This window comes from Pelophylax lessonae, assembly GCF_965119305.1.
Source record: "Pelophylax lessonae genome assembly, chromosome: 4".
NCBI classification, from domain to species: domain Eukaryota; kingdom Metazoa; phylum Chordata; class Amphibia; order Anura; family Ranidae; genus Pelophylax; species Pelophylax lessonae.
The window spans coordinates 111,690,241-111,703,036 of NC_138771.1; the positions used below are offsets into that span (position 1 = coordinate 111,690,241).

The 12,796-nt window shown below is 42.1% G+C and overlaps 1 protein-coding gene across 2 annotated transcripts in view; it reads right to left on the minus strand.

The window, feature by feature from the left end:
* TRPM1 (transient receptor potential cation channel subfamily M member 1) overlaps positions 1 to 12,796 on the minus strand; it is a 135,372-nt gene that overhangs the window by 41,286 nt on the left and 81,290 nt on the right. For both annotated transcript variants that reach the window (XM_082254056.1, XM_082254055.1), the window contains 3 exons: positions 12,185 to 12,316; positions 9,256 to 9,384; positions 7,420 to 7,671 (listed from right to left, as the gene is read on the minus strand). In XM_082254056.1, the coding sequence (XP_082110182.1) occupies positions 7,420 to 7,671; positions 9,256 to 9,384; positions 12,185 to 12,316 (513 nt within the window). The remainder of the gene's footprint in view (positions 1 to 7,419; positions 7,672 to 9,255; positions 9,385 to 12,184; positions 12,317 to 12,796) is intronic.

Sequence of the window (12,796 nt, forward strand, 5' to 3'; positions counted from 1 at the left end):
GTTCTTGGGGCATTTTGCCTTCAGTTTTGTCTTCAGCAAATGAAATGCATGCTCAATCAGATTCAGGTCAGGTGATTGACTTGGCCATTGCATAACATTCCACTTCTTTCCCTTAAAAAACTCTTTGTTTGCTTTCGCAGTATGCTTCGGGTCACTTTCCATCTGCACTGTGAAGTGCCATCCAATGAGTTCTGAAGCATTTGGCTGAATATGAGCAGATAATATTGCCCGAAACACTTCAGAATTCATCCTGCTGCTTTTGTCAGCAGTCACATCATCAATAAATACAAGAGAACCAGTTCCATTAGTAGCCATACATGCCCATGCCATGACACTACCACCACCATGCTTCACTGATGAGGTGGTATGCTTTGGATCATGAGCAGTTCCTTTCCTTCTCCATACTCTTCTCTTCCCATCACTCTGGTACGAGTTGATCTTGGTCTCATCTGTCCATAGGATGTTGTTCCAGAACTGTGAAGGCTTTTTTAGATGTTGTTTGGCAAACTCTAATCTGGCCTTCCTGTTTTTGAGGCTCACCAATGGTTTACATCTTGTGGTGAACCCTCTGTATTCACTCTGGTGAAGTTTTCTCTTGATTGTTGACTTTGACACACATACACCTACCTCCTGGAGAGTGTTCTTGATCTGGCCAACTGTTGTAAAGGGTGTTTTCTTCACCAGGGAAAGAATTCTTCTGTCATCCACCACAGTTGTTTTCCATGGTCTTCCGGTTTTTTTTGGTGTTGCTGAGCTCACCGGTGCTTTCTTTCTTTTTAAGGATGTTCCAAACAGTTGATTCGGCCACACCTAATGTTTTTTGTTATCTCTCTGATGGGTTTGTTTTGTTTTTTCAGCCTAATGATGGCTTGCTTCACTGATAGTGACAGCTCTTTGGATCTCATATTGAGAGTTGACAGCAACAGATTCCAAATGCAAATAGCACACTTGAAATGAACTCTGGACCTTTTATCTGCTCCTTGTAAATGGGATAATGAGGGAATAACACACACCTGGCCATGGAACAGCTGAGCAGCCAATTGTCCCATTACTTTTGGTCCCTTAAAAAGTGGGAGGACCATATACAAACTGTTGTAATTCCTACACGTTTCACCTGATTAGGATGTAAATACCCTCAAATTAAAGCTGAAAGTTTGCAGTTAAAGCACATCTTGTTTGTTTCATTTTAAATCCATTGTGGTGGTGAATAGAGCCAAAAAGATTAGAATTGTGTCAATGTCCCAATATTTATGGACCTGACTGTACAATAGCTCAGCGGGGGAGGATTCCCCATCCACCTCGAGTGTGTAAACGGGGGAATGAAGTCATTTTTGTTTTTTGCATTCAACCCGCTTGTTGCAAAAAAAAAAAAAGATTCATGTATGGGCTTCCTTACCTTGCCCCTTAATTCTCTAGCAGCTGGTGCTTCCCTTTTCCCTCCAACACTCCCACTTGTGGGTGGGCCTCTGAGGAACACCACTGAGAAGAGGTTGTGGGGGCGTAGTCACATGGAACATTGTGCCTTCGGGAGTCAGGGGTAAGGTAACTAAATGTGCTTTTTACTGATACCCTAGGCAAAAGCAAGTATTTAAAGAGGAAGTAAACCCTCCTCAGGAAGTTGTACCTATAGGTAAGCCTATATTAAGGCTTACCTATAGGTACTGTAAATATCTCCTAAACATGTACCGTTTAGGAGATATTTACCTTTAATGCAGCCAGTGACGTCACTGGCGCATGAGCTCTGAAGGAACGGCAGATCGTGCCGTTCCTTCAGAGCCCCGTGCCGTGACCGTCGGCTCCCGCGCACGTGCGCGGGAGTGACGTCACCGCGGCTCCGGCCAATCAGATGGCCGGATGCCGCGATCCCGGAAGACGGGCGACTATACATGTCGCCCGTCATACAGGTAAGCGGACGGCACGGCGGGGGCTCGTTCTAAGGTAAGTATTTCATAATGAGCTACTATGCGATGCATACTAGCTCATTATGGGTTTCTCTTTCAGGATGTAAAGAAGAGAAACATTTTTTTTCTCGGTGTACAACCTCTTTAATCCTTGCAGTAAATGGAGAGCCCCACCACAAGGGTAGTTTCCTAATTTCTCTGACGTTCAGCTTCAAGGTATCTTGCTTATGATTTAGAAATTACTGTTGTACTTAATAAGAAATGGTATCTGGTAATACAGGAAAACTACAGTCATGTACAATTCTGGGTATAAACAAACATTTTGTGTAAGTAAACTCGATTTAAAAATTACTTTTTTAAAGTTTGTTTATACTTCCCAGATTATTTCTCTGCATTGAAATAAACCAGCCACCAGAGGCTAGTGTGAATGTAGCCTAAGGCAGAATGACTAAAAGACTGATGTATTATCTAATGTAGTCATTATTTTAAAGCATAGGGCCCTAAACATGAGTACCACTCAATACAGTGTTCATCCCCATCCATTCACAGCCTGCCAAAGGCTTTGACAGGGTGCAGGCAACGAGGCTGGATGCTGCATCTGTGCCTCTCTGGAGCACTAAAATGATGGGATGCGTGCACAGTAGCTATATGTGTGTGCAAGGGGCCTTAGGAGTTTAATGACCTTTAGGGAGGGGTTAGTTAATGAAAAGGGGTAGTACAATGCCAACATAGGGTTTGAAAATGTTTGCTGTTGCTGTTCTTAAACTTTGTCTTGGGCTCCATCTAGTGGCCATAGTGTATTACATTGTATTAGTCAGAACACTGCTAATGCAGATCCATTAGCAGTGCTCTAACTATACTGTGCCTCTGTACATCCCATAATTCTTCAATCTTAAGCCCCGTATACACGTACCGATCGTCGGCTGAACGATCGGCTGTCTTTTGTCCAGGGCTGTCGGTGTCTGTTGAAAAGTGCAAAAGACTGCACAAGAATTTTGTCCGCCGACTACAGCCGACTGCAGAAGTGATGTCATGTAATGGTTAACTTTCCCTGTGTTTTTCCTTTTCTGAGCATGCCCAGTCTTGCAAATCTGCGGTCTGTCGGCCGAATTCTTTACTGACTGGCGAACAATCGGACGCTCTGGTGTCAGCATACAAAAATTTTAATGCTTGCATGACAGATTCTTTTCGGCCGAATGTGCGCTGTCGGCTGTCGGAGGCATCATACTAACAAGCCTACAATCGGCAGATCGGTCGTCGGCCGAAGCTTTTCGGCCGACGATCGGTACGTGTGTACGGGCCTTTAGTGTAGCACCCTCCTAGGTAGGTGCTAGTGAGAAAGTATAGCTTTGAGCTCTGTCTGCTACCAGAAAGGCTGCAGGTAAATCTATATTGTTCTCTGCCTACCAGAGAGCAGGATCTGTTAGTGAGGTCTGCTCATTGTGTTCAGGATGCAACTTGTTCTGTCTGGATAGTGTTTCACACTGGTCCAATAGGGAGGCATATTGGACAGTGGGAGGAAACTTGAAAAAAGGGTGCACAGGCTTTTGATACAGCCCTGGTGATTTGGCAGAGGAAAAGTGCCTTGGTGCACGCTGGGATACTGTATAAAAGCCAGGAGCACTTGTGCTTGAGGTCTTTTGTCTGGATAGCGGAGTCCCAGGGGGAGGTGGGCGGCTTCCTCCTCCTCTGTAGAGGTGCCACGAGGCCTCAGGAGGGCCGTCCTGAGGGCCTGGAGAGTAGCAGCGAGGAACTGAACCTGGAGGTCCAGAGGAGCTGACTGAGGGGGGAGACACTGGAGGATATGGCACTGCAGTACAGTGAGTACAGAATCTCGTGTCAAGGGGCTTGACCTGAGGGGGGCCACCCCTGCTCCTAGTATAGTCAGTGGATGGGTGTCAGTTGAAAGGGGATTTTTAGTGAGAATTTCCTGAAGATAAGCTGTCATCCACTAAGTCGTTTGCTAGGAAGTGAAGAGCAAGAACCTTAACCCTTTCCACACTTGTGGCAGTGTGGATCAAGCAGCCCAGCAGTTTCCAATCAACCTATGAGGTCTAGAGATAGATGTCCTCAGCTGATATATATTGTTCAAATTGGAGTATCCCACTATTCCCTTCTCCTATTCAAGTTCCAAATAAACATAAAAAAAAACAATACCCCTAGACTGTTATATCTCAAGGAAACCGTGTGCTGGTAACTCGGGGGGTCCGTCAAGTCATCATCCGGCAGGCCCTACGGGGACAGTGCTACATTAGGCTAGCCATACATGAGTCATTTTTTTTTATTCAACCAAAGGGTTGAATGAAAGAACATTACCCGATTCACCCAACCACACATTTCATGAGGATGGGGTAATCTCTCTTGGGGTTGATTTACAAAAACTGGCAAGCGCAAAATTTGGTGCAGTTCTGCAAAGCTCCCATTTTTATTTTTGTCAACGCTTAATTAATCAAGCTGGAGTTAGAAGCTGATTGACTACCATGCACAGCTGCACCAGATTTTGCACTCTCCAGTTTTAGTGAATCAATCTGATTGTATTCTGACAGCGAGGGGACTTCCTGGCCAGCAGAATACACTGATCTGCACTGCTGGCTGTAGCTGGAAGCACTGATCGTGAGAAAATTTTCCAACAGACTGGTTTTAGACAAGTTGATTGATAGTTTGATTTGTGTACAACCAGGCTGCCCATACATGGATCAGTAGAAAAAAATAACAACATATCAGTCCACCCTATGTAAAATATTGTGTAATGCCTTTAACTCCTTGCCACCGACTGTACACATATACGCAGACTCGCTGAAGAGGGTCTTCTTCCGTAAGGCCGTGTATATGTGTACATACAGTATATCACTTCCTAGTGATTGCTGCAGAGTAGAGTGGTTCTTCTGAAATTGCAGGCTGGCTGAATATAGCATTAAATTGTACTATTGTGGAGCTGTCACTAAGTTAGAAAATGCCTGATACTTGTGATACATTTAATATTACAGCAGTGAGCACTTTTATATATATTTTTTTTGTTTTTTTCTTACATGTTTGCTTGGTCCTTACTCCCTAGGAGTATATATGTTAACCCTTTGGCCTCCATTGTGGTTCATTAGCTTCTGAATACTGCTGAAGAAGATTGCTAACCCTTTCATATATAAAGCGCTGTTAGACCTCTTTTAATCTTGAGGTCTAATTCTGAGGTGAGCAGTTTGTCTTGCACAAGGTGGAGAAGGGGAAAGCTTTGCGGTGGCACTGGATTTAGTGTGCAAAAGAAGATCACGTGGACTTTTCTTTGCATATACTTTTTCCCCTTAAGGGACTGTTTTTATACAATTTTTATTTTGTACTGTTTTATTTTTGATACAATAAAAATATGGATTTTATTGAATTATGAACATCCCTCTGTTTGGCTTGTACAGTCTGACTTTTTCCTTTTTCTTTTTATACGTATCTAAATTATATTGCACTTAAAAAAAGAAAAATTTTATATTTACATATTTTATATTATTGCGGCCCTACCAATCTTTAAAAGTGGTGGCTACATTAATTTTCTTTACCCACTTTATTTTTACCTGGTGATCCTGCCAGTAACAGGCCGTGTTCACGTACAGTATAGTGCAGTGACCTGCATTTTACAGTGCAGTAGGACAGCAGCACTAGGACACACAGAAAACAAATGTTTTCTATGTGTCCTATTCACACTGCAACACACCCGTAGGTGCGGTGCAGTTAGCTGTGATAAAATACAGACATGCTGCATCTTATTGCAGCATACAGGAAGGGATTGCATGTCACTGTACAGCAGTGCAACACATCGTGCTGCTTTACAGGAAAATGAATGAAGTGTCACTTTGTGCACTTCAAATAAAGTTGAGACAACAAAAAAGGAAACTGTGTGATGCGCTAAAACGCACACTGCCCCCTACATACAGCTGACTGCACCTGGAACAGAGAACTGCCCACACACTAACCTGCAGGTAGTGTAAACAGGCCATTACTGTCTATGGGTGGCTACACTCACTCCCCCACTGTATCTATGGAGGAGCAACAAAGCTGCCCTTGGACAGCAGCATTGACAGCCTGTGGAGAAGGTAGTGTTAGAAAGACTAGTGGATTAAGATGCACTTTACATAAGTGTAGCACCCTCCTAGGTAGGTGCTAGAGAGTGAGTATAGTTTTGGCTCTGTCTGCCTATCAGAGGAGCAGCAGGCAAATTCTATATTGCTTTCTGCTTAACAGAGAGCAGGATCTGTCAGTTCGGTCTGCTCATGGTGATGAGGCTCATTGTGTGATTCATCTGGTCTAGGGGAGTGTTTCACACTGGTCCAATAGGGAGGTACACAGGCTTTGATATGGCCCCAGTGATTGGCACAGACTGTTGTCTCAGTGCATTGTGGGGTGTGGTATAAAAGCCAGGAGCACATGTGCTCGGGGTCTTTGGCTGGTGAGCAGAGTCCCGGAAGGAGGGTGCCGGCTGCCTCCTCATTTGCAGCAGTTGGTGTATGGTCACAGGCAGTCGGACTGGTGAGCCAGAAGGAAGGAGCTGAACCAAGAGGTCCAGGAGAGCTGACTGGAAGGGTTGAGACACTGGAGAACCTGGAAGGGCAGTATCGTGAGTACAGGGGATCGTGTCTAGGGACCTGACCAGGAAGGGGGCCACCCCGGAGTTAAGTAGTCAGAGGACTGGTGTCAGCTGGTGGAGTGAAAGGGGGTGCTAGACGAGTACCCTGAAGATAGTGTTTAACCAAGTCTTTTGTTCAGAGACTCAGTATCTACAATTCAACTAGAGGCAAGGTGCAATTCCCAGCCTGGCTGCATCTTCAGATAGAAGTCCTCAGGATTGTGAATAGTTCATGTCCTGGAGTATCCCACTCTTCCCTTCTCCGATCCCTATTTATAATAAAACAACCAAAACCCCTAGACTGTTCATTGGCTGAGCCGGAAAATAAAGTGTTAAGTTTCTGCATGCAGTTGCTAACGGTAACCCAGGAGGATCCGAAAGGTGAAGAATTCAGCAGTCCTCAAGGGGGCAGTCAGTGTTAAAAGGTTTGTCTTAATCCTCTAACTACCAATTTTGCTGGACAGCTTAAAGAAGTTGAAATATAACAGACTTACTGTCCAGCATTTTCAGGTTACAATAAAAGGGAAAAAAAGACAAAAAAAAAAGTAAAACCAATGTAGCCATCACATCTAAGGATTTGTATCCTGCAACATATTGAAGAAAACACTTCTAGGCAAAGGTCATCTCTTCATTGAAGGAGAACTTCCAAAGTGTGCTCATCAAAACATAACGGAAAACAACAGACTACAGACTGCAACTACAAGTGGCAAACGTTAAATCACTGCTCAAAATGAAATGATATAAGTAGAACTTAAAAGGCTTTAAATTTACATGAGTGGATAAAAAAAAGACATTTATTTTTTCTTGCAAACTAAATCAGAGATATTTCTTAAATTGCAGTCTGGTTGGCAAATCTCATATTTTAATGTCATCAGTAAAGATAAAGGTATCTATGCTCATATGTTCACTTACCATTTTTCCTATCATCATTACATAGGGACCAAGGTACTTGTTGACTCCAAAAATATCCAAGACACGAATATACCAAAAGATAATATCGACACAGTAAATGACTCTACCATATCCCATATATGGCTGATTTTGAAGCCGTAGAATTGCTCCAATTATAAATACTGAAATGGCCACAAGATCAGTAATATTCCAATACTCTTGTAACCAAACTTTCACCTTTTGGCTCAGCTTCCCTGGTTCAGACATTAGAATCTGGAGAAAAGGTAGAGTAGAAAATACAAACAAATTGCTTATGTCATTACATCATTCAAAACAGAAGTCATGTGGTGAAGATAGTATTTCATGCAATAAATATGAATGCAGTATTATATAACAAAAAGTTTTATAGTTTGCATAGCTGAACATATTAGTAGGTTTCTTCCTCATCTCCCCACTGCTGCTCCCTGTCCCAGTCGCAGCACATTCCTCCACTGTCATATCACCCGGCCAATGAGAGCAAATCTCTCCACTGCCACATCCCCCCTGAAATGCAGCACATGCCTCCACCCCCCCCCCCCCCCATTGTAGTACATCCCTTCATCACTACTTCACCCCTTCAATTGCAACACATTTCTTTACCGCCATTTCACCCCTAAATTGCAGCACACCTCTCCACTGCATCCTCACACCTCCACAGCATATCGATCACCGCCACTTCACCCCCCCCCCAATCCCAGCGCATCCCTTTCCAGCTACTTCACCCCTTTGATTGCAGCGCATCCCTCCAACACCTCCTCACACTCAAATCACAGCATATCCATTCACTGCCATCTAATCACCATGAACTTTTCCACTGCCACATCACCCCTTGAATTGCAGCATATCCCTCTATGCCCCCCCCCCCTTAAAGTCATTGCTTCCCTTCACCTCCACTTCACCCCTCTGGTTTCAACACATCCCTTCACTACCACTTCACCCCCATCCCAGCAGATCTTTCCATTGATACCTCAACCCTCCAATAACAGTACCTCCCTCTACTGGATTAGAGGTGCAGTTACCGCACGGAGCCAGGTCAGAGTTGCATGGCTGCCTAGATGTGCATATAGGTTAACCTTTAGTATGCCCCTACATTAACCACACACACACACACAGTTTTTTTGGTTTCAAGTTGTTTTATTTGTAAAATGAATAACTGTTACTGAAAATAATGCTAAAGCTATATCTCTTGGAGCATTTGTATGTCAATAATGCATATATGAAGAACCCCACCCTAGTACTGGTGTTTACAAGCCTCTGATGTAATGAATATATAAATACATTTGTTAGCTTGTATGCCTTTAAGTATTTTTAAACCCAAAAACAAACATTGTAATATACTGCAGCTTACCAATTCTTAGATCTTCTTAAAGCTTTCATTCTTTTATGTAAAAATGTTATCTCAAAAGGAAAAAAACTGTTGCTGTAACAAAGTGTCAGTTGGAGTTTAGCTTTAATTTATTAGTCAAGATTATGCTATTTTACCTAACAGTACCCTCTTCCCAAATTGTCAATGCTGCTGTCCAAAGGTGCCTTTGTTGCTCTTCCGGTGGAGTGGAGACACCCTAAGACAGGAGGTGTGTTACTGGGTGGATCACCATGTACAAAATAAAGAAAAAAAGCCCTAAAAAAGAAAACGAATGCAGCGACCACTTTTAGGGACCAGTAAGCTGCAATATAATTACATTTTTGTTTTTGGGTTTAATACCACTTGAAGTTTATTTTAATGTAGTCCATATATATACTTTGTACTGATTATGTGATTTATTTTACTTTTTTGACAGTGCATACGTTTATTATAAAATTGAATATTATTCTCACCTCTCTTACTTTCTCTAACCCAAGGGTTAAAATATATGAGATGACAATCCATTCCTGCAGATTAGGCCAGCGCTCCATCTTCACCAAAATTATATAATTAAATAACATTAAATATCCTAAGTACGCAATCTGAAAAATAAAAGTAGATTTATGTATCTGATATTTTATAAAAGGTATTAAAATAGTTAATCTGTTCGCTTTTGCATGATCCTACTGCTAGTTTCCTAAGCAACAATCTTGAATTGAATTATATTTTTGTATTACATGAAGGCCTCATTCATACAGGTGGCAAAAACAGGTGGTTTGGCTATCTTTTTGCTGCTCTCCGACTGCATTTTATTGAGAGCTGTACATACGCATGCACTGGAATTGGAATCACGCAGGGAAAAAAAATGCTGCCTGCAGAATTTGGCAGCCATTAATACTTTGCAACTGTCTGCATTGACTTCTATTTTAGCGTACCTTAAAAGTGCCGTTATCAGGCTATAAAGTCTATAGTGTTTTTAGGCACGATTAAGATCAGTTTAGGATGAGTTTACAAAGCATTGAAAATGTTCAGGATAAGCAAAACAAATAGCACAGAGGGCATTTGAGGGGTGTTGGTGGATGTGATTTGAATGCGTGTGCAACACATCTTTAGCACCCTCCTAGGTAGGTGCTAGTGAGAGGGTATAGTTTTGAGCTCTGTCGGCTTACCAGAGGAGCTGCAGGTAAATCTATATTGTTCTCTGCCTATCAGGGAGCAGGATCTGTTAGTGAGGTCTGCTCATTGTGCTCAGTATGCAATTCATTCAGTCTGAAGAGTGTTTCACGCTGTTCCAATAGGGAGGCATGTTGGACAGTGGGTGAATAGGCTTTTGTTACAGTCCTGGAGATTGGCAGAGGGGAGGTAGCATCGCTGCATTCTAGGATACTGTATAAAAGCCAGGAGTACATGTGCTGCGGGGTCATTGGCTGGACAGCGGAGTCCCGGAGGGAGGGGGATGGCTGCCTCCTCCTCTGTAGAAGTGTCATGCGGAGGTCCTCCTGAGGACCAGAGGAGCAGTTGAGAGGAGCTGAACCCTGAGGTCCAGGAAAGCTGACTGAGGGAGACACTGGAGACCCTGTGACTACAGTATCGTGAGTACAGGGAATCATGTCAAGGAGCCTGACCTGAGGGGGGCCACCCCTGCTTGTAGGATAGTCAGTGGACGGGTGTCAGCAGAGGAAGAGCAAGAGGATACTGGGGAGAGTGTCCTGAAGATAATTGTCTGTTCACCAAGTCGTCTTAAGTGAAAGAGACTCAATTCTAAATTCATCCATAGTGGCAGGGTGAATTAACAGCCTGGCTGCATCAGAAGATAGGAGTCCTCAACATTGTCTATAGTTAAACTGGAGTATCCCACTATTTCCTTCTCCTATCCCCATTTTACAATAAACCACAAAACAACCAAATACCCCTGGACTGATTATTGGCGTGAGCTGAAGAGAAGAAATAAAGAACTTGTATCTGTCATGACTGTGTGCTGGTAATTTAGGGGGACCCATAGAGTGAATCACTGTCAGTCCTTACGGGGGCAGTGCTACAGATCTGAAATACATATTAAGATTATAGGTATGTTGGTGCACACCAAAGGCAACGTTTAAATTCAACGCTTGTTTGTGCTAAGCCTAAAGGCTGAATAACTGAAAACCTTAAAGATGCATTATTGCAAGGGATATAAACAGGTGCCTCTGGGTCACAATATTTAATTGTAGGCATTCTGAGAAAAGGTGCCAGAGAATAACACAAAGGAATTTGTTTTATCCTTGATCTCTGGTTGAATAATCCCCCTTAAGATGATTGTAGAGAATTACAGAGAAAGGTCAAATGGTTTAACACAAAGATCAACTCTGAGCTGAACTCTGATCTGACCTAAGGAAGGTTCATAGAACATGGAGATAATGAATTCCTTCAGCCCAAATAACTGGAGCATGAAATAAAATCATTATGACATGGCCAGTGCACACTCCCTGCCACTAGAATGGAAAGTGGCCCATTTGACATCATTTCTAGACCAAACTGATATTTTGTTTTCTGTGGAAAATATACAGTAATGGAAAACAGACTGGTATATTACTCTTCACAGACTACTAGCGAAAGCATACACATTCACTGAATGTTACAAAAAACCAAGCAACATACAAAAACATAGTTGTGTAAAAACATGGTAATTTATAAAGTAAAAACATTTTGGTGGTGATTTAAAAGATTTATAGAAAATAAATTATTTTTTGCTATCTTTGCGGTGTAAATTCTACAGATGGCCACCCGCCTGATGGGCTGCAAGTCTAGGGGTGTGGGATTAAAAGGGCAAGGCTAGAAAAATTTGCAAAAGACTCTTGGAGCTCACAATTATTTTTGGCTCAATTTCATAGCTTATATCTAAACACAGATGCACCCAGAAGCCTCATGGTTTGCTTGGGTGATTGGCTTTCTCCTTATCCCAAAATTCTGAACAGAACTGAAGCTATTCTTTTTTTAAGTTTGCTGCTGTTTGCCTTTCTTATACTTAGTAAGGGTACCAGAAGTTTAGGGAGATGCAAGAATGTAAGGGTTTTCCTTTCAACAACATTAAGACTGACCTTGTGATTACAGCAAGCAGACCATTTAGAACTATGTTTACCGGAGTTAGGCCTGCCATACATAGCTCAAATTTATTCTGGATTGGCCAAATCCAGGCTATGGGTGGCGCTGTCACAGTGACTGTATCCAATCATATGCATTCACTGTTTGGATATTTAGCAACATCAGGCCCTATATTATACGTTTAGCCCATATAGATTTTTTCTTCAAAAGCAGAACTTGATTGTAGGTTTCCTAATTATTGGTGCAAAATGCATGTGAAATATTTGAGGAGTGCATATAGTATTATAGATTAACACAGCTTTAAATAATTAATCAACTTACTGTATAAAACCAGAACTTGACAATTGGGGCATTGTAAAATTCATAAATTTTAGTGCCAATTGGTATACTTCTTTGTTTCTTGTTTCCGTTTTCTTCATCACCTTTCCTAGAGTTGACATCAGCATTCCCATCCTATATTAAATAAACATATTACTGGACATGGATTATTCCCAGCATTTCACTTCTTAGGAAGTATTTAATTATCATTTCACAAAGTTAGAAAAAGCCAAGCTTGTGCTTAGGTTCGGATAAAATCATACATCTACAATTATTTCACATGATTCATTCTATATGACCTCATGTAACAATACGGTGTGGAGCATAGGACAGTAAAAGTCTTGTGAAAAAGTTATCAGTAAAGAAAGGGCACATAGGGGCTGATTTACTAAAGGCAAATAGACTGTGCACCTTGCAAAGTGCAGTTGCACTCTGCAAAAACAGTTGCTCCAGAGCTTAGTAAATGAGCAGAAGCTCTGCTTACTTCCGTCATCCAATCATGTGCAGGCAAAAATGCAGTTTATTTTATTTCCTTGCACGTGACCGGGTACTCTTTGCAAAGTGGAGCCTTACCTCATTTACTATTTTACTAATACAGTCTATTTGCCTTTAGTA